General features: G+C 35.1%; 4 protein-coding genes across 8 annotated transcripts; 1 reads left to right on the top strand and 3 right to left on the bottom strand.

The window, feature by feature from the left end:
- Window positions 1-127: 127 nt before the first annotated feature.
- Window positions 128-1,491, bottom strand: LOC116347295 (probable cytochrome P450 313b1). Its single transcript, XM_031777855.1, has 2 exons — window positions 941-1,491; window positions 128-548 (listed from the first exon to the last, which is right to left on the bottom strand). The coding sequence occupies exons 1-2, from the start codon at window positions 1,122-1,124 to the stop codon at window positions 325-327; spliced, it is 408 nt and encodes a 135-aa protein (XP_031633715.1). The 5' UTR covers window positions 1,125-1,491; the 3' UTR covers window positions 128-324.
- A 1,245-nt stretch (window positions 1,492-2,736) lies between these two features.
- On the bottom strand, window positions 2,737-3,891 carry LOC116347294. Its single transcript, XM_031777854.1, has 6 exons — window positions 3,647-3,891; window positions 3,543-3,578; window positions 3,387-3,473; window positions 3,201-3,299; window positions 3,057-3,128; window positions 2,737-2,988 (listed from the first exon to the last, which is right to left on the bottom strand). The coding sequence occupies exons 1-6, from the start codon at window positions 3,780-3,782 to the stop codon at window positions 2,906-2,908; spliced, it is 513 nt and encodes a 170-aa protein (XP_031633714.1). The 5' UTR covers window positions 3,783-3,891; the 3' UTR covers window positions 2,737-2,905.
- Window positions 3,892-7,057: 3,166 nt separating this feature from the next.
- Window positions 7,058-22,840, top strand: LOC116347272 (protein strawberry notch). 4 transcript variants are annotated; one of them, XM_031777818.1, is made up of 14 exons: window positions 7,058-7,804; window positions 15,632-15,728; window positions 15,840-16,178; window positions 16,425-16,565; window positions 16,948-17,153; window positions 17,232-17,535; window positions 17,613-17,788; window positions 17,918-18,324; window positions 18,453-18,606; window positions 18,683-18,963; window positions 19,074-20,608; window positions 20,776-20,911; window positions 20,985-21,351; window positions 21,444-22,840. In XM_031777818.1, the coding sequence occupies exons 1-14, from the start codon at window positions 7,784-7,786 to the stop codon at window positions 21,684-21,686; spliced, it is 4,407 nt and encodes a 1,468-aa protein (XP_031633678.1). In that variant the 5' UTR covers window positions 7,058-7,783; the 3' UTR covers window positions 21,687-22,840. The 4 variants fall into 4 exon arrangements, with proteins under 4 accessions (XP_031633678.1, XP_031633677.1, XP_031633679.1 ...); XM_031777817.1 differs by having other exon boundaries at window positions 7,058-8,045; XM_031777819.1 differs by having other exon boundaries at window positions 7,058-8,055.
- On the bottom strand, window positions 22,677-24,471 carry LOC116347273 (protein GUCD1). 2 transcript variants are annotated; one of them, XM_031777822.1, is made up of 5 exons: window positions 24,260-24,471; window positions 24,032-24,147; window positions 23,637-23,957; window positions 23,214-23,329; window positions 22,677-22,936 (listed from the first exon to the last, which is right to left on the bottom strand). In XM_031777822.1, exons 2-5 carry the CDS (start codon window positions 24,112-24,114, stop codon window positions 22,854-22,856), a joined length of 603 nt encoding a protein of 200 aa, XP_031633682.1. In that variant the 5' UTR covers window positions 24,115-24,147; window positions 24,260-24,471; the 3' UTR covers window positions 22,677-22,853. The 2 variants fall into 2 exon arrangements, with proteins under 2 accessions (XP_031633682.1, XP_031633681.1); XM_031777821.1 differs by lacking the exon at window positions 24,260-24,471 and having other exon boundaries at window positions 24,032-24,165.
- Window positions 24,472-24,925: the final 454 nt, after the last annotated feature.

Below are 24,925 nucleotides of genomic sequence, written 5' to 3'. Positions count from 1 at the left end.
AAATTTGAAGAAAAAAATATATGAGAAATTTGCGAAGTTTGCAAGCTTCATTGTTTTGCACGAGCACTCAGAGATGGCGCTCGCAGAAAGCGATTCGCTTGAAAGTCTACTGTAAGAGAGGGTCGACCAAAACCATCGAACTGTGGTTCATTTTTTTATTGCCGAATTCGGTCGTTCTTTCATTTAGATTCTCGGACTTGTGAAGACACTTTTTCACTGGAATCAATCAAAAAGTTTGAAAAGGAGCCACGGAATGACTTCGTGATTTTTTTCTTCTTCGAATTACGAACATTGCTTGAACCAAAGAAGTTAAACAAGAGACAGCTATACTAGAGAAATAGTGCACAAAATCATACCTGGGGCTGTAAAAAGTCCAACGCCTCGATTGAAGAATCGATAAACGTCACTTTTATCGATGCAACCCTTTGAATTCATAACCACTTGAATGTCCTCGGGATGATCGACCACGATGAAACACTTTGGACCCAACCATCCCAGAAATGGTAACTTCTGTTTCGTGAATACATCTTCAATGGTTTCGAGTATTTCTGTGAAGTATTTATAAAAGTTCGACGGGAGTCAATCGATGAGTTTTAATTATTTTAATTGAAATCTTGTGGTCTGAGATTTAAAATAAAAAGATGGTATTCACAGGGGAATAATCTCGATCCATTTCGGATTACGGGGTACAAGTGACGTAATAATTAATTATTTTACAACAAGATATTTTTGTGAAGAGTCCACTGCCGTTTGATAAAAAGTAAAAATGAATCTTTTCAATGATATATTTGCTTCGCGGTTAAAATTCAATTTACACAAGTAATTTTCAAACTGTTTCGCATCTTTCATCCGAAATCATGGTGGTGATAATTTATGAAATCGTTCGAGGTGATCGATCACAGGTGTAAATAAATAAATCAATCAAAACCTTGACAATGACCTTTATTGTTTTTGCCCAAAAATCGTAATGCACATCCAAGTAATGCGTAATCATCAAGGACCGGCAAATTGCGTGTAAATTTCGTAACTCGTCGCTTGTAGAAAAAGCAACTGATCAAGTAGCTGATCAGCCACCAAAGTACAATCACCGCAACCGTTGCCAACAAATAATATCGAAATAACATTTTTTTCAAATCAGAAATCTGTTAAAATCACGCACAAAAAAATCTTTGTCTTTTTATATGCACTATTTGGTCATAATGACTTCAGTACCTCTTCTCATTAGAAACTTTGGCACAACGAGAAAAATGCGTCCGTTTCGATGGATGTTTCACTTAAAACTGAAATTGTTTCCTGGATAAATTATTTGGACGAAGAAGTTGCCGAAGAAAAACAGCAAAATTGCGTAGAATTTCTTATCGTTCTGTCACCAAAAATGTTATTTCCACAGACGATTCAACATAAAACACGATCACACAACACGATAGTTCCGAAAAAAACACGATTTGCAACTAAAAATCTGCATCACATTCAGATACCTCCTCACTCGAATCGCTCCAACGCACAAATGACGTTCAATTTTTCAGTTATATCGCATTAACAATTATTTACGCAACAAAAATTATATCATGCATCAGGTTCAAAGTCATACCAAACAATGACTACTAAATGTTGTTGGTTTGCGGAGCTCAGGTGTTAATTGGCACAAACGTATATTCGAATAATAATAAATTTGAACTTAATTCAGGAAACGACTAGTGATCAAGTTTAAATGATTGTTTATTTTATTATTGATTCTTTGTTGAGTAGAATCGAACTGAAGTACTGAAGATTCTATTTAATTGATTTGTTTTCAATACATATATTTAAAATGTAGAGATACATTACAGATCAATAGGCCATTAGAAAGAGACAGACGACATATGTTTTATTAAAATCAGTGACTAGAGTGCTTCAAATTTAAAGTGGCTTAAAGCAAATACATTATGTCGTGTACACAAAACCATTTTACCTAGTTTCAAATTCACTTCAAATATTACGTCGCAATATGTGTGAATGAATTTTGAATTTTGTTCACAAACATTGAGAAACCAAAAAGAAAAGAAGTGCAAAATCGGTTTCTCGCGCTTGTGAAGGGGCGATGGCCAATTAGTTTATCAATTTAAATAAATAGACGAAATTTTATTATTAAGAAACTGGTCTGAAAAATGAATACGTCGAAACAAATTACTTTTGTCAAACACTTTTGAAAACAATAGGCACGAAAATGACAACACATTTTTATCATTAACAACACACAATTGAATAGATGAACCGTTTTCATCATATCCAACATTTTTTGTTTGGACATAAACAGAAGAAAAAGTTGCTATTGGGGGGAAATCCGAGATAAATGACGATTAACTTCGATTTTTCCCCATTTTTCGATGTCTAGTCATTCTGATCTAACCTTTTCCGCTGATTTTTTTTTTTTTTTTTTTTTTTCAAAATTTCTTTATTGCTTCATCAGCCGGGCAACGCAATATTAAATCAAATAAAATTGATAAAATTATTCAACTTGGCTGTAATATGCATCTCTTTAAAAAAATCTCATTTTCATTGGAGCATGAAGCTAAGATTTCATGTGCGCTACAGTCAGCTCAGTCTAATTGATACAATTACTTCTCAACAGTACGATAAATTAACATTCAGCAGTTTCATATCAATAATATACAAGAACAAACCATCGCAATCTCTTTATTTTCTGCATGTATTTTATTTTTTCAGTTTGTTAAACAAGAAACACATTTCGTTAAAATACATTTTAAGTAGTCTTTCATTGTGATGAATTGTATGAATCATCATTTTTTAAATTTAAAAACCGTAAATAGATAAGATAAAATCTTATCTTTTTTGGAAAAAATTTCTAGATAATTTTGGTAAGATACCAAACATATTCTATTTTTATCTAGTTCAATTTTCGATCTTAACAACAACGACGTTTACAACCCAATAGTTTTTCGCATTCCTCACCGCCTAATATAAGCAATGTTTCCTCGCGAGCAATTCCTGAAAGTTGATAAAACAGTTTTATTTAGATTTAGAAATGAATTAACAATTATCAGTCGAAAATTTACTGGTCATGCTTTCGCGAACTATGTCCAACGAATCATATAATTTTTTTTCCAAGGCGCTGGGGATTCGTATATCTGAAAAGATAATGGAAAATAATAACATTTACGACCATTTTGGAAGAAATTAAATCAAAACTATTTATGCACCTTTTTGGTATCGATCTATGAGTGCATTCCAAAAGTTCATGAGTGCAGTATTTATTTGTTTAGCGTTAGCATTCTTTGGAAGAATTAATTTCGGAATATCTGAAAGAGAAATCCATTTCAGTAGATTACAATTTTTATTTAGATTTGTAATCAAAACAGTAAATAAAAGTTGAATTTAAAATTTACTTGGATTTTTTGATTCTTTGAGTAGTTTGGCAAATGCTTGAATTTGGGTAACCACAATCGGATATCTTAATAGTACAAAATCTTCAACTGTGTAACACAATGTATGATTGGTTTTTATTAGAAAGAATTAAATTTCAAAACAAGTGATATACTCACCTTTATGTGTATGATCTAAAGGTACATCTTTTACACCTATGTAATAAAATTTATGATTTTTTCTTAGAAAGAATTAAAATCAAAACAAATGATAATATACTCACTATAAATGCATATTTTATATAATATGCATTTAAGTAGGGCTATTAAATTATCAAGAGCCACTGTTTCCGGTTCACATTGCACAGGAGAAATATGATAAGATCCGACGATCAGAAGTACGAACACAGAAAATTTCATTATGATTTCGAATTTGTCGGTTTCAAGTAAACGGTTCAAGTGAATATAACAATTTGATAAATTTCTCCTTGAGTTCACTGCTTTTAATATACATCTTATCAGACAAAACCAACCAAAACCAACAATGATTTTGAATAGCGCGGCCAGACAGTAAACAAATATATTTCCAAGTATGACGAGTTTCATTTTATTGCAACAGATGACAATATGCAAATACCATATAAACAGGTGAACGAAAGTCTTTGGAATAAATTCAGACGTCCGCCATTTGAACAACAAACACCTATATTAACTTGAATCCTATCAATAAACAGGTGAAATAATGAAAATAAATCAAATAATCTTTGTTAGGTAGGAATATCAATGGATGTTCAGTCAGACTAGAAACGAAATAGGTAATTTTCTACTTTTTTTAGTTTTTTTTTTGCTTTTTTAGTTATTTCTTAATAATAAAATAAAAAATACAAAAAACTAAATATATATTGGTGTTAAATTCAGGTTTGGTGGCTTAGACCGCAGAAGATAGTATCATAAATATTTTAACCGTTTTAAACGAAAACACTTGAAACAACCAAAGGGTCCATTTCAAAAAAATTTAATGAACCCACCAAACACACTCCAAGCCGAAATATTCAACGTCCAATATGTGTACTGTTAAAATTCATGTATAATATTAATAAGCATATGTCTTGAATTCGGAAAATATATTTAACTTGAATATTAGATCAATTCTCCCGAACAACAACGATTGACTTTGGACGGATTTATTGTTTTCAAGAAATTCACAACGCATGTTTGAAACATTTTGGTCGCGTAGTCAAACATTATCTCACAAAAAGGGTTTGAAATTACCCAAAAACAGTATCAACGTTTACGGCTACAGCGGTAGCATTGTGCCAAAAAATATTAGTTTAAAGTCAACATGAAGACGATTATTTTAATCTTTTTTTACATTTTGTGTAGCATTTATTGCTGTGGCTCACATTGATCACGGAAATCGCGTCGTTGGCGGTGAAGATGCTGTCGAAGGCCAGTTTCCATACCAAATTTCACTTAGAGACAAATCTTCCAAACAACATTTTTGCGGTGGATCAATTATAACCGATCGTTTCACTCCTTCGCAGTGGCATATCTCTCTTTTTGACTATGGAAAAAAGGAGCGGGCCTATATGAGAGCCGGCGGAAACTATTTCTCCTGTTGAGGAGGAAACTATTTGATGCGACTCCAGAGACTGTTTCTTAGAGCTACATATGTGTAGAGGAGAGAAGCATGAAGAGTAGAGCTCCATCAGCTCCTCAAAGCGCTTCTCTTCACATATATTGCTCTGAGAAACAGTCTCTGTTCGACGCCTTATAAACTGATGCTTTCATTTGGGGACTTATGGCTCGTGTAATTCGTAAGCCGTTCATAGTATGCTTTATAAGTCAGCTTTGATGTGTACTTGCATTTCGCTCTTGTTGTTTTTTGTACAAGAAAATAGTATCCAGAGCCAAAAAAGTGTTAAAAAACACATAATTTCAAGAAAACACCTACCAGCACGACGAGTTCCAACCCTTTATTTATCTCTTTCAATATAATCTTTTGCTCTTATAGTGCTAAGTCAATCGTATACAATCGAATTCCAACTAAATTTTCTTCAATTCAATCAAGTTTAAATCAAAAGTTTCCATCTTCAAATCAACGCTTAAAGTTCTGTTTGCAAAAAAATGAATTGATAGGTTTGTGCTAGTAAAACCTGTCAACTGAAAATCGAATCGCTGACTCAAAAGTGATCTAATCAGTATTTTTATTGTTTGCTATGGCAGTGTATGTGTCTATTTCAATATTTACATATTTTATATCGGATTTCATCAAAAAATGGGGCAATGTTTACGATGCAAAAGTCATAAAAAAAATAAATTTTGTCAAGCGGCAGATGGATGTGAATAACATCAACGTCTGAAAGTAATTCGGCCGGCTCTGTTCAGTACAATGTTCAATTGTTGATAAGGTTCAACCATATGAAAAACAAAAAAAAATTCCTTTGCGAAAAATGTTAAATTCAGAGAATTTGAATGTGAATATACCTTCTAAATTTGGCAATATGACATTTACGTTGACCACAATCAAATTTATTTCGTGTTTTTTCACATCGAAAACGAATTTGAAACCAGAATTACAATATTTATATATAAAATTCGTCAGAAAGTGACTCGTAAAAAGTGATTTCGTTTTGGCAATTGTTAATTAATGCACGTGTTTGATCAGTCGACTGACAATCAAAGTGGGCAGTCGAAATTTCGCAGTAACAAAGCGTTTCGTCAGAGAATAAGAGCATGTTGTTTCTTGTCGTAACACATGTTTGCAAGATTTTTTGGCATATTTTTCCACCTCTGCTGCCGCAAAACGTACCGCGGAATCGAAAAAGAAGAGGCGATATAAAACGGCATCAACAAAAACTTATAAACAACACAAAAAGTCATGTGTTTGGACCGCGTGTTATAAGCACAACAAAAATTGCGTGTGTTTCGCATACACAAAACAAAAAAACACTGTCCAAAATTAGCATACACACATATGTGATTGTATGGTGTCTAGAAGCATCCAAAAATGCAAAATTTCGCAATATTATGCAAGAGATGTGTGTATCGTTTGCAATGACAGCTGCAAATAATGGAAAAAAAATTGTACGTATGTGTGCGACTGCAAAGAGTTAAAAAGAGACAACCAATACCATCTGCTGCCACATGCTTTTCACTTCCCGAATAGTTTTTGTTGTTGTTGTTCTTGTATAGGGTAAAAAATCACATGTCATTTTTCTCCGTTTTTTTTGACAGAAATTCTCACATTGGACCATACAAAAATTGTATATATATATGATAACAATCGCTGCACAACCGAATTCGAAGCCAAAAAGAAACGCCATCCGAACGTCAAACACATTCTCTATCACGCGCGCGTCTACAACAAGCAGAAGAAAAAAAATGTGCTTGGCTTTGTTGAAATGAATAAGATATATATGTGTACGGTTATGATGTGTCTCTTTCGCCAACAAAAACAAGAACGAGGAAAATGCTTGCGAATCGACGCAAATACAGAACATATGTCTAAGTTGATTTTCGCTTTGCTCTTGTGTGTGCTTCTCTTTTTTCGTCTGTTCCTTTCGCTAAAATCGTATATATATGAATCGATACGATGGTCGCGCACAGCCGTACCGCATCAACAGAAAATAGCGACGATGACACTACTCCGTTCGTTCACGACACCGAAGACATTCGACGTGCTTAGATGCTGTACAAGTAGACAGTGCCACTTCGTATGCTGAACTGAACAGTCGTACAAACGGCGACTTTTTGACAGTGCAAGAAATAAAGCAACAAAACCATCAATCATCGGTCTCGTTCTCTTTCAATCGAACAAACAGAGACAATCATACACACAAACACACATACCGATTCGATCTTATTGTGCTTGCACGCGTTTGCGTGTTGTGAAAACATAATGACTGTGTTGAATTGAAGTAGAAACGAACGAAAAAAAGCAACATACATTTAATTTCGAAAAGTGGAGAATTATAGTGAGTATCAAAGCGAAATAGAAATAGTACGAGTTTTAATCACAAGCGAAACAGTCCATACAGTGCAAGATTGAGTGAGTGAAAAATAAAAAAAAGGAGAAATTTTTCGATCGAACCGTATAAACGGGCATTTTTTCAGTGCATCTCTTTTTATTATTCGGCATAGAACTAGTGTGTGCGCTTTTTTCCTTTCTTCTTTTTGTCATCTATCGTTCCGCATTCTGCCCCGCGTGCAAGTGTGCATTTGACAATCAAACGTTTTCGTTTTTTTTTGCATTGTATCGAACGTGAACTGTTTTTTTCTTGTTGTCGTCGTCGTCGTCGTCGTTTGGCAACTCAAACAACGGCTACTGCGATTGAACAGACATTGAACATCAACGACAGCAACAACAAAAAAAAGTATCAAACACATTTTTTTCCATTCTATAAAACGCAAATAAAATCATGCCGAAGACCGTGAAAGCCGTAAGTTTATGAAATACAGTTGCAGTACACAACGGACACAAACTTTTATTATTCCTTTTTTTTTCGTCATCATTTTGCGAGAGTGACTCGTGTGTTTTTTTTATTGATTTCGGTACAAATTGTGCGGTTTTACTTTTGTGTTTATTTGAATCTTTGCATTCGTTTTTATTTGACATTATTTGGGAATGTGCCTTAAATTGCACACCAATACATTTTCCTTATGATACACCACACAAACGATGTATGAAATGGTAATTATTTTTGTGTTTCATTTTTTTTGTTTCGATTTAATTTTTATTTAGAATCGTAGTTCTTTTTTCATGTTTCTCTTCTCATTCATGTTTGTTTTCGTGAAAAAAATGCATTTTCTTTACAAAAAAATGAACTAGACGGTCAATAAAGAGTTGAAATCGTCCGAAAACCCCGAGTCTGACATGAATTGAAATCAATGCGATTGGGTGTCGTAAGTGCCCAAAATTTATTGATTTTTCCCATGTAAATCGGTGGCATTTGCAATGATAAACCAATTCCAAGAAATGTCGACAAAAAAAAAAAATAAACAAATTCCGATAAGATTTCCATTTCAAAATCCATCATGATTGCGGCTCAAAGTCATACATCAAAAACCTAACCAAAATGAATATATTTCGAATGGGAAAAAAAGTATGAGCAAAACAAGGAAAGAGAAAAAAAACTCGTCGAGTAAGCGTGAATGAGACGACTGGACGAAAAGGGTATGAAGTTCGCATTTGTCATGTGTGTAAAAGAGACGACTAGCGATAGCACGAATTTGTCTACCGTATTCATTCGTGCTGCTGCTACGCTAACAAACATTTTTTCCCGCATGTTATCGCCGTTCTCCGCTTTACTTTTTTTTCTTCAACTATGATGACAGTTCTCGTGCAACAATATTCGAACACCGATTTTTTTTCATCTCTTTCATTTTTATTATTATTGTATGAGAGAATTTCTCCTGCTGAATTTGAAAACGCTGCTACCATCTCTGTCTATCGTTCACTCTCCGCCGAATTCGAACAGTAGTGCTGTGTGCACATTTTTTCCCATCAAAACAATTCAATTGATTGTTGATACCGGCCAATTTAAGACATCGAGACGGTCGAAGCAAAAAAAAAATTAGCATCTTTATCAAACTGTAAAAATAGTTGATTTTCTGCAATTTCGGAAATTTAAGTCATTTGTTATAATATTGGTTGTGTGTGTTTGGGTGTGGCGTAAATAAGAGAACGGTGAATTTTCGGTGAAAATCGATTTTTTGGAAGGCATTTGAGTTTTGTCGAATTGAAAATCGGCTTCAAAATTTATGCATATATACACACATTACAAAATTCAAACTGTATAAAATGACAAAACCATCACAAACGACGTCGATCCATTTTTCGGCTCACTCCGTATGGATATGAGAGAAACGAACACACACACACTTATATATACAATTCGATTCGCTGTCGTTGCATTATTGTCAATATATTATTTCCTTTTGAATATAATTTCGAGGAATTTACATCGAACACTCTTGTGTAGAGAATTTATTCGATTGAATCGAGGGAGTGAGAGCAAAACGGAGACACACGAGTAGGTAGAGACAGAGAGACACCCGTTACACTCTATACATTACATAAAATCTATCTATTTCGCCATTCATACTCGCCTAGCAGCACAGGTATAAATTGGATCGCTTTATTTTAGTTTATGTTGGATTGATTTGAACAGGCATCATAGCACACAACTAACTATTTAGTTTGCAAAACGAACCACGTCCATTTAATGCCATATACTATATGTTGTGTGTTGGTTGAATTTGGTCGGTAGGCTTTTGGTGTACCTATAAACGGCGAAAATCATTCGAGAATAGAAAATCCTTTTGTTTATATCGTACGATATGTGTGGCCATTGTTCGTGCATGGGGCCCCCATTCAGTGCATTTGCACTTTCTTCCGATTTGGAGTGACGGGGAATTCATTATATAACAATATAATATCTCGCACACATTTCTCTCTCGCACACATTTCTCTCTCGCTCTCTCTCTCTCTTTAGTTTCGAGAAAATTTTCGACAGAATATTCCATCTTGCACACACCATTCTCTGGCACTCCATAACATTGAGTCGACACGATGTTATCTCAAGTAGAACACGCATTATCATTATACAACAACACAAATTAGACGTTGTTCTTGTGTGTATGAGTGCACAGATAGAATTTTGGCAAATGCCATCGGCCACTTTAGCCCAAATAATTCACATTACTTCAACGAAACCCATCACACACACTCACTCGCCCACGGTTGCATGTAACGATAGCTAAAATTTTACAATACCACAAAAATGTTGTCATTTGGTTGCATAGTTTGGATCATAGTTATATCGGCAGGGCTTGTCATTCACATTCATGTCGATTATTAAAACTCGGGTCTTCTAGTAACACGGTGCAAGTGGTTTGTATCATTTCAATCCCTGGCTATCAATGCAAAGGGACAGTGGTTGTGGAATACTTTGTTTTTGAACCGGTTCGGTTTTTTTCTCTCGAACCCTTTTTCTCTTAAAAAAGCGACATGACAATTTTAGCATATAGAAAATGTTTGAAACGTACGTGAGTCAAAATGAGAGAGCGAGCTGCAGAAAAGCGAAGAGAAAGATCAATAGACCGAGTTAGATATTGTATTGCATTTGAAATCACTAAAATCCAGTTCTAATTTATGCAAACTAATAAAATATTCGTCAGGAAAATGAGGGATTGTGTTGCCTATGCAACATAACAAACATATACACACTATCGGGTCGCATTCGCTATCTCTAACCCTTTTCTATCGTCATCGTCGTCGTCTTCGTTTGCCACCCCTCTATTGCTTAACCTGTCAAACATGGTTCAAACAACAAATACACGATATTTCGATATCATTTTGAAATCGCGCTTCATTTTCATGCATTTGCCAAAGACAAACCGATTTTCCATTCGACGCAACACACACATTTGATGTGTGCATTAATGTTGTCGATTTATGCAACTTGCCCACGGTCTATTTGGATCGAATGTGTCAAAGGGCTTAGCCATTAAATACGACATACACACACAATTCTAATGATGATCACATTCATCGGAATCAGTTTCCTCAGCCGCATCAAACAAAATACTTAAGCGCATTTCACAAACATTGCCATGTTTTTTGATGCCAATGCTCGGTTGTGATGGAGAACAAGAGGGAGATTGAGATATATAGAGAGAGAGCCAAGAATTCCGAATTTGCTAAGAAACTTCAACGTATTTTCAACACATAACTTCAACTAAGTACAACAAACGGATCCAACGAAAACTTTATAGACGATGCAACGCTATTTGGGTAGCACTAAAAACTTATACTACACAAAACTTTTCTATGCAATGGTAAAAACACGTCAAACCAGCGTATACACACAAAACAGTGCAACTACAAAATTCAACATATTCTTTTTTTACGAACAAACCACAGGCTCTCTGTTATCAGAAGCGTTTTTATTTATTTTCCTTGGAACAGGGTTTGTTTGGAAAACAAATTTGAATTATTAGAACTTTATCGAAGCTTTTATTTCAATCGATAATCGCCAAAACAATAAACTCCATTAAACATAAAACAATTTTTGAAATAAAAACATTTTTATATTGGAATTCTTTGTGAAAACTTCAAAGATCGATGGAATAAAAACCGCCTTCGAACGTTGAAACGTTTCAAATGAATGTTAAAACTTTGAAAAAATTCCTTAGGAAACTCAACATTTGGCACAAAAAGCTGAATCTTCTCAAGGGTGCCCTAATGCACCTTGATAGAAAATTAAGAAATGTTAGATGGAACTTCTCAATTGCACACAGGTGTGCGGAAAATTATCCACAAAAAAACCGAAAATTTCCGATCGATTTGGAATTTGCCTTGAAAATTCAAAATTTTCGTATAAAGTTTCAAATTTTCAGTAATTTTTGACTGAATTGAGTTGCCGAAAACATTTTCCATAATACGTTATTTTAATTTGATTTTTCTTGGTAATTCCAAGCTCTTTACTGTCATTCGCCTTTTTTCTGGAATTTAAAATGTGGGTCTGACCCCTCGAATATGCTTCGACAAACTTCTAATCAAAAGTTGACAACATTCCATATTCTATTAAAAAACCACTAGTTCAATCGTCTATGTCATCTATCAGAAACAGTGATAAATCCAGTTTTCTCGTGCCTGGTAAAATCGATTGCATGGTAAATAATTTGTGACTACATGCAAATTATTTTGTGCTTATGTGAATCGGCTTCATTCTAATCATCAATTCAAAACTGATATCAATATAATCGAAATCGCAATTTCAAATGCAAATACTCTTTATTAAAGTCATGATATGGTTTTGAGGTTTGCACATATCGGATACTGTGCAAATGAATTTTGTGGCAACGAAGAAGAGAAAAAAAGAGTGAATGCAGTTTTTGTGGAAGAATGTTGTGTCTGTTCCGGGCATCAGAGTAAATATTTACTGTGCATAGTGTGGGAAGTAAATTTTTTAGTGGAATGTCAAAATGATTTTCGGTTAAAATCGAAAATTTCGGAAATGCCATCATACATCTAGTAGTCGTCGTCGTCGTCGTCGACGTGGTCGTTGTTTTTATCCAAATTGAGTTTTAGTTGAGCGTTGTGCATATTTTTCGTTGCATAAAATAATGAATGCATATGTTGATTCCGTAGAGAAATAGAACATATGAACATAGAGACAGAGAGAGAGAGGAAGATAGGAAGCGAATCGTAGTTCCATAAAGTAGAAATTGCATATAATGAAGATGATGTGCAATGAAAATATGTGAAGCGCGATTGTTGTTGTGTGTGACCCGAGCCGAAATGTATCTATTGTGTGGCACAGTAGCAAAATGGGTACTTTAAATTGCGATTGCCGTCTCGAAAATGTATATGTGAAATGTTTCAACAATATTTCCCGTCGAAATAATAATAAAATCATAGTAAATGTTTGTAGTCAAAAAGCGAAAATGTGTGCCTAAGTTCAAGACAATCGGTGTGTAAGAGTGTAATGACCATTTGAACGACGAAGTGAACCGTGTGCTCTCATTCTCTCTCTCTCTCTCTTCCAATATAAATTGTTGTGTGTTTTATGTTGTACTGCACACATTGAGTTGAGAGTATGTGTGTGTGTGTGTGTAGATATTGCACACGTTTAGTCTTTTGTATGCTACGTTCGCTCTCTAACTATCTCAAGAAGAATTTTCTCTGGTTTTATGCATTCTCACAGAATCTCTATCTCTCTATCTCTCTCTCTCTCTCTCTTCATCTCCCTCAAAAATTCAATTTTCAAAATCTATTTCACAGCAATCTATGCTATCCATATATGCATTTACAATGTGAATGGATAAAGAATGTAGACAAAAGAGTCCGGCGAGAATCGTTTGTTCTAAAGAAGTAATGCATACAAAAGGCCTTAACTTAAAACTGCATCCATAAATGCATATATACATTTTCGAGTTTATGTAAATGCATACAGAGAATAATTGAGACGATGACGACGGTCGGGAGGGAGAGAGATAGAGTGAACGTAAGCGAGAGGTTCGAGTGGAATTGTTCGCGACTCGTTGTTGCTTCAACGTTGAAGAACAAGACGACGACGACGATGAAGCGGTTGGATTGGCGCGCTGCACGTCATCGCAATCATTAAATTGGAATTGCACTCAAACATTGTACACGTATTTCGTGCACTTGCATTGGCAATAAAATGAACACGTACTCTCTCTCTATACGATTCGCATCGAAAATCGATCGCAATTTATACGAACTATTGAGAACGTGGTCGCTTTGCCGTACATTCTTACGATGAAAAACTAACGATTGTGTGTTGTTGTTCATAAAACTTATTTATTTACATATTCAGATGGAGAAAGAGAGAGAGAGAGATCTGGAAATAAACAACGTGCAATCAGGCTCATAAAATTTCGATGCAAATACAACAAACCGAATTCGGTGTGTGTGTGCGCGATGTAATATGAATAGTATGTTGGTCTACTGTAAATATTAGAAATCAAGCGAGAGATGAATTATCCAATTCTCATTTTGGCTGCTCACTGCCACTTTGACACACGATTGGGGACACACATACAAAATATTTCATTTTATTGACGTAGATATCTGTACGAAAATCAATATTCGTCCTGATCAAATTCAAAATGTAAACATTTAACATTTTGTCTGAGACGGTGACGAAGCAACATTAAGCGAACCACCATCACGTTTGTCATCATTAAACATTCATAACCGCGAACATTTGCCCATTTGCTGGCCGAGAATGGTATGAGTGAAAGGTGAATGCAAAGATGCATTTGTAGACAAGCAGTCAATGGGCCTGAATGTGACCCAGAGGTAAGGATGGGGACCACATCCATTCACATATCGTCTCAAAATATGCACTTGAACCGTATACATATATACATCACAAACACAAATCGATTCGTGTTTATATTTCATCATGCTCATATGAAATTCAAATCTCAAAGTTGTTATTCCAACTATTCGCGAATATATGCATAGCGATGACTTTGACGCAGATAGAGCGAGGGAGAGAGAGAAAATCAAATTAATTATAACTTACGTATGCATTCTCTTCTTAGACTTGAGCATTTCTATCGAAACTCTGACACATCGAACTGAACACAATTTAATTTAATAATTCAACAAATACTCCCGAAATGTCTATTCAATATTTAAGCAACTAATCATATATGAAACTCAAACCGCATTCTATATGCATATGTACGCCTGAATTCAAGGCTCCACCCAAACATTTCTTGGCTCATGCACTTTTGCTCTCGACACACACACACACACACACATATTATTATATTTTGATATTAATTTATTTACAAGCATCACAGTTAGCAAAACTACCATCAAATTCACACATATGCCGAAAGAGAGAAAAGAAGGAGACACATTTATGTTATTAATTTCATGGCAGTTTCTGATGCATTTTACATTTTCAAATCCATTTCAAACTCTACTAAAACTGTATAACATGTTATTTCAATTAAATTCATATCAAATTCACAAAATTATCGAAATGAAATGCATTTTGAAAGAGAATTCTTGTTCATTTGCACAATCTATTGGAGGAAGTCATTTTCATGGTAGATCTTTAATGAGAAACAAAATATGGTTGATTTTTGGATTTTCATACTAATTGATGGCACCACCGTTCGAAATTTTGCAATTTGAACATTTTAGAATAAAAATGTATAGGACTCTAACCGCTTTCGAAGAGAATGATTATTGTGTTTTTTTCTCGAAAAAGCTCAATTTGAAGGACTCTTAGTGAAAGATCTGGTCCTGGTCGCCATACGTAACAAACGGGTGCGAACATACTCCTTTTACATTAAAAACTCAAAAGTACCTCTTTCACTACAAAAGTAGAAGAGGCTGTGATTGAACCGCGGTGAATCACCAGAAAGTTTAATAAGAGGTCACGGGATTTGATTCAAATTTACTTGGCTCTAATTATCACGAAAAGACCCCAAACCGAGTAAAAACTCGAAATAATTACTTTTGCTTGCTTTTAAAATTTGGAATGCGATTTTGCATTCATTAACAGTGTTAATGGTATGACCAATTTGATTTGAGCACCAATTTGATTTGAGCACCCTTGCATTCAACCGAAATTTGCATTTTAATGTTACATGAACAAATGTTGTGATTTCATGGGAAAGCATCGATTCAAATGCAGATTCTTAGTGAATAATTTAATTCGTATAACATAAAATGTAATTTTAATCCTATTAAAACATTTATTGATTTTACATGTCAGGCAAATAAAAAGGAAATGTTCGAAGACGACGACTTGGATATATCGTCTGGATCCGATTTTGATGAGGATGAAGATCCCGATAAAATTGAAGTTCCTGGTAAGTTTCACCTTTAGAAATTATTCTATTTTTTTTTATTCTTTTTAATTGTTAAATTTTTAACTCGATATTTTTTTAATTCCGTGATAATATTATTTGTGTGTTTTGTAGGTGGTGGTCGAGATTTGGCCACGGCTGTCAATTATGCCAAGCAAAGTTCCCTGGGTAGTTCATTAACTACCACTCAATCAAATAGTTCGACAAAAGCAACAACATTCGATGTACAATCGAATCCAGTTGCAGCAAATCAACCACAACCTGTGTTGAAGCATTTGATACCAGCCGAATCGATTTTAAAACCATTTTTACCAAAAGTGAATACAGCATCGACACGAGTACATCCACCGTCGACAACAACAAACATTACAGCCGCATCAAATGCGGCAATGGCATACTCGAATGCAGGCGGCTATGGAAGTGCTGGTGCTAAAACACAAGCTCCCACACAAGGTGAGAACATTTTATCATTGATTGAAAAATTTGTTAAAATTACTGAGAATCACTCGAGAAGACAAATTGATTTGGTGAAATAAATTCGAAGAAAAGTTCGAAAATTTCAAGAACTTAATTCTTTGTCAAAGACTTTTTTTTTAATTTAAAGAATTATCTTGAAAATGTCAAAAAAAAAAATTGCTGAAAAAAATATTCAAACAAATTTGATCGTTTATATGCTTGCGAATTGCGGGAATCGATCAGCGTTTGGAATAAGAAGTGCAAGCGCTGCAAATTCATCGATGCCAATGATGAATGCAGCTGGTTTAGGCGCTTTAGGTTCAGTTTCATCGACACCAAGTCTTTATTCGATAAACAATATGGCCGCCTCACTTTTAGCACAGAGTAAGTTCAATTGGCAAACAAAAGCACGTGCAATCGGAACAAAACAGCACCATATGAACCTTGAATACATAAACCTTCTCAAATTATTGTCATTGCCGAAGAGAAAAAAAAAATATTTGAAATGCCCATCCCTCGAATCCAACAAATTATAAGACAAATTGAAGCTTCAAAAAATGGCAATAATTTTATATTTCCTTCAAATTTGATTTTAAAAAAAACATTGAACATGAAAAATGTCCCAATTTTGTTCCATATTAGGTGGAATGTTACAAAAATCCAAAAAAAAAATCTAATTTTCTTTTAAAATTTGCATTCAATTTTTAGTAATTTAAATAGTTTGCCAAAAAAAATGTGAAAAATGACAATATTTTCTCGTTCACAGTGGAAATGGGTGCCAGTGGATTTGGAGGTCTCGGTGCAATGGGTGGCGCAATGGTCAATCCAAATGTTGCTCAAACATATCAGGCAATGTTGCAAAACATTCAAAAATTACTCGCATACAATCCAGACTTTTTAACAAAAGGCATACCAAACAATTTACTGCAAATGTGCATGGAACAAACGAAATTGCCCACAGTCTATGGCGCTGTAAGTGTAAAAATTTATCCGCAGTGTGGAAAAGGTATTTTGAATCGTACTTAATCAAATTCTTGATATTTGTTTCAGCAACCGCAATTGGTCCAACCCGAAGAAGACGAGGCGGAAGAAGAAGAAATGGGTGTCGCCGAAACATACGCTGACTATTGGCCGGCAAAATTAAAATTGGGCAAAAAGCATCCGGATCCAGTTGTTGAAACTGCATCACTCTCTTCGGTTGAACCGACCGATGTAACATACAAATTGGCGATTCCCAACGAACCAACCATTGACAGTGGTTTACTCAGTGCATTACAATTGGAATCAATTACATATGCATCACAAGCACACGAACAACTTTTACCAGATGGATCTCGGGCTGGATTTTTGATTGGTAAGGATACAGTTTTGACGCCAAAGAACAAAAAACAAAAAACAAAAACCAAAAAATCCAATTTTCCATTAAAAAAGGTGACGGTGCTGGTGTTGGCAAAGGTCGTACCATTGCCGGTATAATATTCGAAAATTATTTGCGCGGACGCAAAAAGGCCATCTGGATTTCCGTATCAAATGATTTAAAATACGATGCTGAACGGGATTTGCGAGACATTGGTGCTAGCAATATCGAAGTTCATCCTTTGAATAAGGTACGAAATCAAATTCATTTTTTTTATTAACAATTTTCGTACATAATTTTTATGCACGAATTTCTGATGAAAAATGTATTTTTTTTTTAATAAAAAGTAATCTAATTTCGTGTTCATTTAAAATTACAGTTCAAATACGCAAAAATCAATTCGACTGTGAATAACAATGTGAAAAAAGGTGTGATTTTCAGTACATACTCAGCGTTGATAAGTGAGTCAACGGGAAATAATAACAAATACAAGTCACGACTAAAGCAATTGTTGCAATGGTGCGGTTCGGATTTTGATGGTTGCATCGTATTCGATGAATGTCACAAAGCGAAAAATTTGTGTCCGACGGGTTCGAGTAAACCGACAAAAACTGGCTTGACCGCTTTAGAGCTTCAGAATCGTTTGCCAAAAGCACGAGTTGTTTATGCATCCGCGACCGGAGCGTCAGAACCAAGGAACATGGCGTATATGGTGCGATTAGGTCTGTGGGGTCAAGGAACACCGTTTGCCACATTCAATGAATTTATCACAGCGGTTGAAAAACGGTAACTTTCGCTTCTTTTCTCCGAATTTCATTCGATGATTTTAAATTTGAAAAAAAAAAAAATCTCTGGAGATATCCGAGTGAGAAATCTGTTGTATTTTGTTCTAAAAATGTGGTGTTTGATTACAGTGGTGTTGGTGCTATGGAAATCGTTGCTATGGACATGAAACTGCGTGGCATGTACATTGCGCGCCAGCTTAGTTTTCATGGTGTCACATTCAAAATTGAAGAAGTACCGCTGTCGGCCAGTTTCAAGAAGGCCTACGATGAATCTGTGGAATTGGTGAGTTTCGACTGATTAAAATGGACGAGATTCCAATGAAATAAATATTTTTCTTCCTTATTTTTTGTTGCCACAGTGGGTGGAAGCGATGCAAAAATTCACCGAAGCGGCTGAATTGATCGATGCAGAGAGTCGTATGAAGAAAACAATGTGGGGCCAATTCTGGAGTGCGCATCAACGTTTTTTCAAATATCTGTGCATTGCATCGAAAGTGAATCATGCGGTGATGGTGGCACGTGAATCGATAAAAATGGGAAAATGTGTTGTGATCGGTTTGCAGTCAACGGGCGAAGCAAGAACGCTTGAACAATTGGAACGTGAAGATGGTGAATTATCCGATTTTGTGTCGACCGCTAAGTGAGTGAAGATATCGTGATGAAGCAACTCAATCGGCCTCAACATATTTCGCGTCGTTTCCCTTCCAAATCTCTTGATCTAATTTCTTCCTTTTTCTTTTATTTTTCCAGGGGTGTATTTCAGTCGTTGGTGGAGAAGCATTTTCCGGCACCAGATCGTAATCGTATCAATCGTTTATTGGGTTTGGATGGTTCAAAGAAAACGGCTCTCCAGACAATTTTGGACGAAGCAAAAACCAAAACCGCTGCCACATCATCGACAGCATCCGGTTCAAAGCGTAAACCAACCACTGAACCGCAAATTGATCGTAAACGAAAGAAACGCAGCAATTCGGAAGAAGTGAGTGGCGGTGAATTTTCGGATGGTGTAAATGATATGTCAGACGATTCCGATTTCAAGAATAACAGCGAATCCGATAGTGATGAGGACGATGAAGAGCCCGACGACGAACAATACGACAGTAATCAAAGTGATGATTTCAATCCATTTGGTGGTGATGACAGTGATTCAGACACCGATCCATGGGTGGCACGCAGTAAAAAGTTAAAACCAGTGAAAAAAGCACAACCGAAGAAAAAACCACAATCAACACAAGATAAAATTCAAGCATTGATTACGAAAAAACAAACGGTGAATGCAACAACAACCGCATCATCGTCAAGCACAACAAATACAATACAATCGACAGGTATTGGAACAAATGGTTTCAAAATGAACTATGGACCACCGCCAAAAGATGCCATCGAAAGAGCGTGTGAATTGAAAGAAGAATTATTGAAGAAAATCGAACGTTTGGGCGAACATCTGCCACCGAATACATTGGATCAATTGATCGATGAATTGGGCGGTCCGGAAAATGTGGCCGAAATGACCGGACGCAAAGGGAGAGTCATACAGACTGAAGACGGACAAATTCAATATGAATCACGTTCCGAACAAGATATTCCATTGGAAACACTGAATTTAACCGAAAAACAACGATTTATGGACGGCGAAAAGGATGTGGCCATCATTTCCGAGGCTGCCAGCAGCGGTATTTCACTTCAAAGTGATCGACGAGTACGCAATCAACGGCGTCGGGTACATATCACACTTGAACTACCGTGGTCAGCCGATCGTGCCATCCAACAATTTGGACGAACACATCGATCGAATCAAGTGAATGCACCTGAATACATGTTCCTCATTTCGGATTTGGCCGGAGAACGAAGATTCGCATCAACCGTTGCGAAGAGACTTGAATCACTTGGCGCATTGACACATGGCGATCGACGCGCAACCGAAACACGTGATTTATCACAATTCAATTTTGATAATAAGTATGGACGCAGCGCATTGGAATCGATCATGAAAAGTATCATGGGATATGAACAACCGTTGGTACAACCGCCAAAAGATTATAAGGGTGACTTTTTCAAAGATATTGCCGGCGCATTGGTCGGTGTCGGTTTTATTGTTAATAGCGAAGCAACGCCAGGCGTTTTAAGTTTAGATAAGGACTATAATAACATATCGAAATTTCTCAATCGCATTTTGGGAATGCCGGTCGATTTACAAAATCGATTATTTAAATACTTTACCGATACGTTGAACGCAACCATTTCAACGGCCAAGAAAACGGGACGATTCGATTTGGGCATTGTGGGTAAGGATACATTGAGTGGTTTTTTTTACTTTTCCGCACACCTAGTGTGGGAAAATTATTTTAATATTCTTTGTGTTTTTCCTTGTCCGAAAAAAAGAGGACATTTTTTCATGTAATTTTTTTTTAAAAAACCCTAGAAATTAACGAATTTTTTCCCTTTATTCCAGATTTGGGTAAATCCGAAAACGTAACACGAATAAAGTTAGTTCGATTCCTGCGAAAGCATGCCACAGGAGTGGCTCCAATTGAATTGCACACAGTACACGTTGAACGAGGAATGATTTGGCAAGAGGCGATCGATATGTGAGTTCAAACGAATTGAACGATTTTTTTGAAAAAAAAAAAAAAAAATACTAATTTTCTCCGTTATCTCTAGTTGGGCTGATTTATCGACTGAAAAAGAGGGTTTCTATTTATCACATCAAAATCGAAATGGCAAGCACACCGCCATTCTAGCCGTGATGATTGACAACGATCGTTCATCTGGCTCATCAAGTTCGACAAAAAAGAAAAGTGATAAATCGCCAAGTAAAAAGGATATAATGTTCCAAATCTATCGTCCAAACACCGGACTACAATTTCGTCACGAGTCATTGGCTGAAATTGAGAAAAAATACAAAAAAGTGCAAAGTGATGAGGCCGAACCACATTGGAATCAGCAGTACGATTCATCCATACAGACCTGTTCACATGCATATTGGCGTGGTAATTGCCGTAACGTCACGTCTGGAGTCGAGTGTGAAGTATAAAAAATTATTCACAATCGTTAAATCGATTGCGTTCGTAATCCAAACAGAATGTAAAATGTACTAAATTTGTGTTGTGTTTGTTTCAGGTTGGGTTGCGTCGTCGAACGTATATGGTGCTGTCGGGATCAGTATTGGCTGTATGGCAACGGGTTGAAAATCAATTGGCCACACGATTGTCAAGCAATAATCGAATGCAAGTGATTCGTTTAAAAACGGCCGATGGCAATAAAATCGTCGGTATCATGGTGCCAAAATTGTGTGCCGATGCTCTGGTCGCCGATCTTAGACGTGATGCCGAAAAAGTCGAAGAGAAAACCTTTACCCATTAAACAAAACTATACACATTAAGAATTGAATTTAAATTAAAAAAAAGACGAATTTTTCGAACGAATTCGGTTGTTTACGCTTAAAAAAAAAAAAAAAGAAAATCATGGAAACACATTTGGAAAATTTAAACAATTTTAAAGAAATTTCCAAAATTGATAATACAGTGAACGTACATTTATACAAAAAGAATAGCACATTTGAATATAATATAATATATGACATTAAACAACGCATTAAACATTCAAACAATATCCAATTAGACACATTTTAAGCAAAACTTAATAAAATTGGATCAATTCAAACAAGTTTCTATGTGTTCATCACTTAAACAAACATTAAGTAGATTTGATAATTAAAATTGATTAAGTTAAAGAAAAATTGCTGTGTTCAATTTAAATTGAAAACTAAATGTATGGATCGACACAATAGAAATTCAAAAGAACGACCCGCTCCTAGTCAAAATGTAGATTTTGATAAATTACTCAAAAAAAAAAAATGAAATTTTCGATAATTTTTAAATCAATCGTTTCAAGTTTCTCTCATGCCTTGAACGGCTTGAACTAAATTTTTACCTTGATTTCAAGGGCTCGCTTTTACTTTCCCACTTTCTTTGGTAAAAGTACTTTCTTAAATGTCGAACCTTTTGAAAAGTCGAATACATTTTTGGATTTGAAACTATAATTTTTGTGTAAATAAAATAATTCCGTACGATTTTTGTTGATACATAGACACAACACATTCTAAATAATCACCGTAGACAACGATTTTGGTTTGAGCAAAAAAATAGGCCACAGACACAACAATTCTCAGCCAGCAAAAAACCTACTTCAACTCATTCTTAATTTATAGCTACATTAGGCTTAGGTTGAGTAAAAGACAATTTCTAGCACAAAAACAATAACATGGACTCTTAAAAATCCAATAATATTATTATTATGATTACAAAAAATTCAATGTTTACTTTTCAACATTTGATTTAACGAATTCTGGTTAGATAAAAAAAAGTAAAAATATTCCTTAACATAAAACACTCAACTTTGTAGACTTAACGAACATTATTACTGTAGACGTTGTGCTTGTATTATGTCAAACACACACATACACACATAGAGACAGCGGTATCCATTTCGAATAAAGTTTTAATTTATTGAACAAATTTGGGGATTTATTTAAATTTTATACAATTTAGGTTCATCGGTACCATTGGCAGTACGTGCTTCGGTCAGTTTTCGGTACGAAATTACACAGATACCTGTGTGGAATAGCGAAATTCAAGAAAGTTTGAAAAAAAAATGGGAAAAATTCAAAAAATTTGATATTTGATCTTTGTTTAAAAATTTGGAATTTTTTTTTTTTTTTTGAAAATTTAAGAAAAAACATTCTTTTTAATTTGAGAAAAAAATTCCTTCAATTAAGAAAAAAACATTTTTTTTCACATTTTTGGTCAAATTTATGAATTTAATATCATTTTGGGCTTTGAAAATAAACGAATTATCAAACTTTTTGTGAAATAAAATGATTTGACTTACGATCATCGTGTGCCGGATTTCTATAAAATACGCTTCCGATGCGATGGTCATATCCACATAACACGATATAATGACCCGAAAATCTCGTTTTTGGCTTACTGATTGAGAAGCATTTTCTGGAAAATATGTCAATTTTTTTAAATTTCACTTGGAAATTAAAATAATTTATTCTTGTTGTAAAAAAAATGTAAAGCGGATTATCATACAATTTTTGGAGCAAATCCAGGGGCCCCCAAATTTCAAAGGTTTTTTTTTTTTTTTTTTGAATAGATAGAATTTTTTTACAATGGGCCCCCAAAGTCTCAATCCGCCACTGATGTAAAGGCTTTCTGTGAGTTTCTTTTAATCCAGCAGATCGATTATTCCAAATTTATTCCACCTATTCAACCTCCCCGATGGAAAAAGTCCCGCCATCTATCTTACCTAATTTCCTGCAAACACTCTGACTCTTTCGTCTGGCATAAATCACAGTGCAACAAATATCCATTAGTAAGTGCAATGACTGGTCCTTTCTTCGCTAAATGCTCCAAAAGCGCTTTATTATCAATTGTTCTCTTTTGAATTTTCAAACCATTGCATGAGGCCTTATCAAATTTCGAGCTCACTCTTATGTGATCTATCCACAAAATTGCTCCGTAATAATCATTGTTGCGAAAGTCTGGATTAACGCCAATGGTTATTGTGGTGTAAATATGTCGAATATTAAATCGACGAAGCAGATAACACAGGTCAATGGTCCAAGTGCTGTACAAAAAACACCGTGGATTAACATCAAAATTACAGTGCTGTGGAAAAAAAGGTAAAGAAATGTGAGTTACCTTTGGCCAAAGTCTTCTTCGTCACAAATTTGATTGAATTTGGTAAGGAATTCGTGGCGTTGTCGTCGATTCAGCAACATCATAACACAGGATATGCCACAATCCCAATCGGAACGCTGTTGAAAATGCACCATTGAATGACGTATTAATTGCGGCATGTTGGAATTTTCAAAAAAAAGATGCATTTTTTCAATTTTCATTAAAATTTCAATATTATTATAGACATACCTTTAAATCGTATTCTTCTTTGATTCATTTCTTTCCGATTTCCAAAACATGTGTTAACAGCTCAACTCCAGTGATAGAAATAAGAACTCGCTTACATAAAAACCACTACAGTCATTGTGACACCAAATATATCTTCAAGTGATATCGATTGTTATCATCGGATAGTTACTATTGTGTCATCGATTACACCAAAAGTAAATTAGGTTTACATTAAATCGATGTGTCAATTGTTATGTTTTGTTTACCTTTCCAAAGTGTGTGCATGAAAAGTCAACAATTTGACAGATGGGTTAACGACAGCAACGCATCGATATGAACACATCGCGAAGGTATGCGTTGCGTGAGTTAAACAATTTAAATTGAGTGTCATTTAACGGAATATGTGATTAACGGCTTTGTGTTCAATGAACTATTTCAATTTGTAATGAATAATTTATGTGAATGGAATGTAGGACGAAATTAAAGGAAATCTAAGAAGAACGGATAGAATACATGACCTAAAAGCCCACTACTCATTAAAAAACATTATGAATTTGGCGTGTTTTATGTTTCTGACTGGGTCATCTTTACAAGATTGGATGTTAAAGTGCTACTGTTTATTATTGGATTGCATATATATATATATATTAGGGTGGTGCGATTGGTAATTTCGATAGGAACTTGCTC

Source organism: Contarinia nasturtii, unplaced genomic scaffold (genome assembly GCF_009176525.2).
Source record: "Contarinia nasturtii isolate CC-2019 unplaced genomic scaffold, AAFC_CNas_1.1 Cnas_scaffold_1768, whole genome shotgun sequence".
Classification (NCBI taxonomy): Eukaryota; Metazoa; Arthropoda; class Insecta; order Diptera; family Cecidomyiidae; genus Contarinia; species Contarinia nasturtii.
Note: the sequence above shows the minus strand (reverse complement) of the source record. Positions and strands in the feature narration are given on the sequence as shown.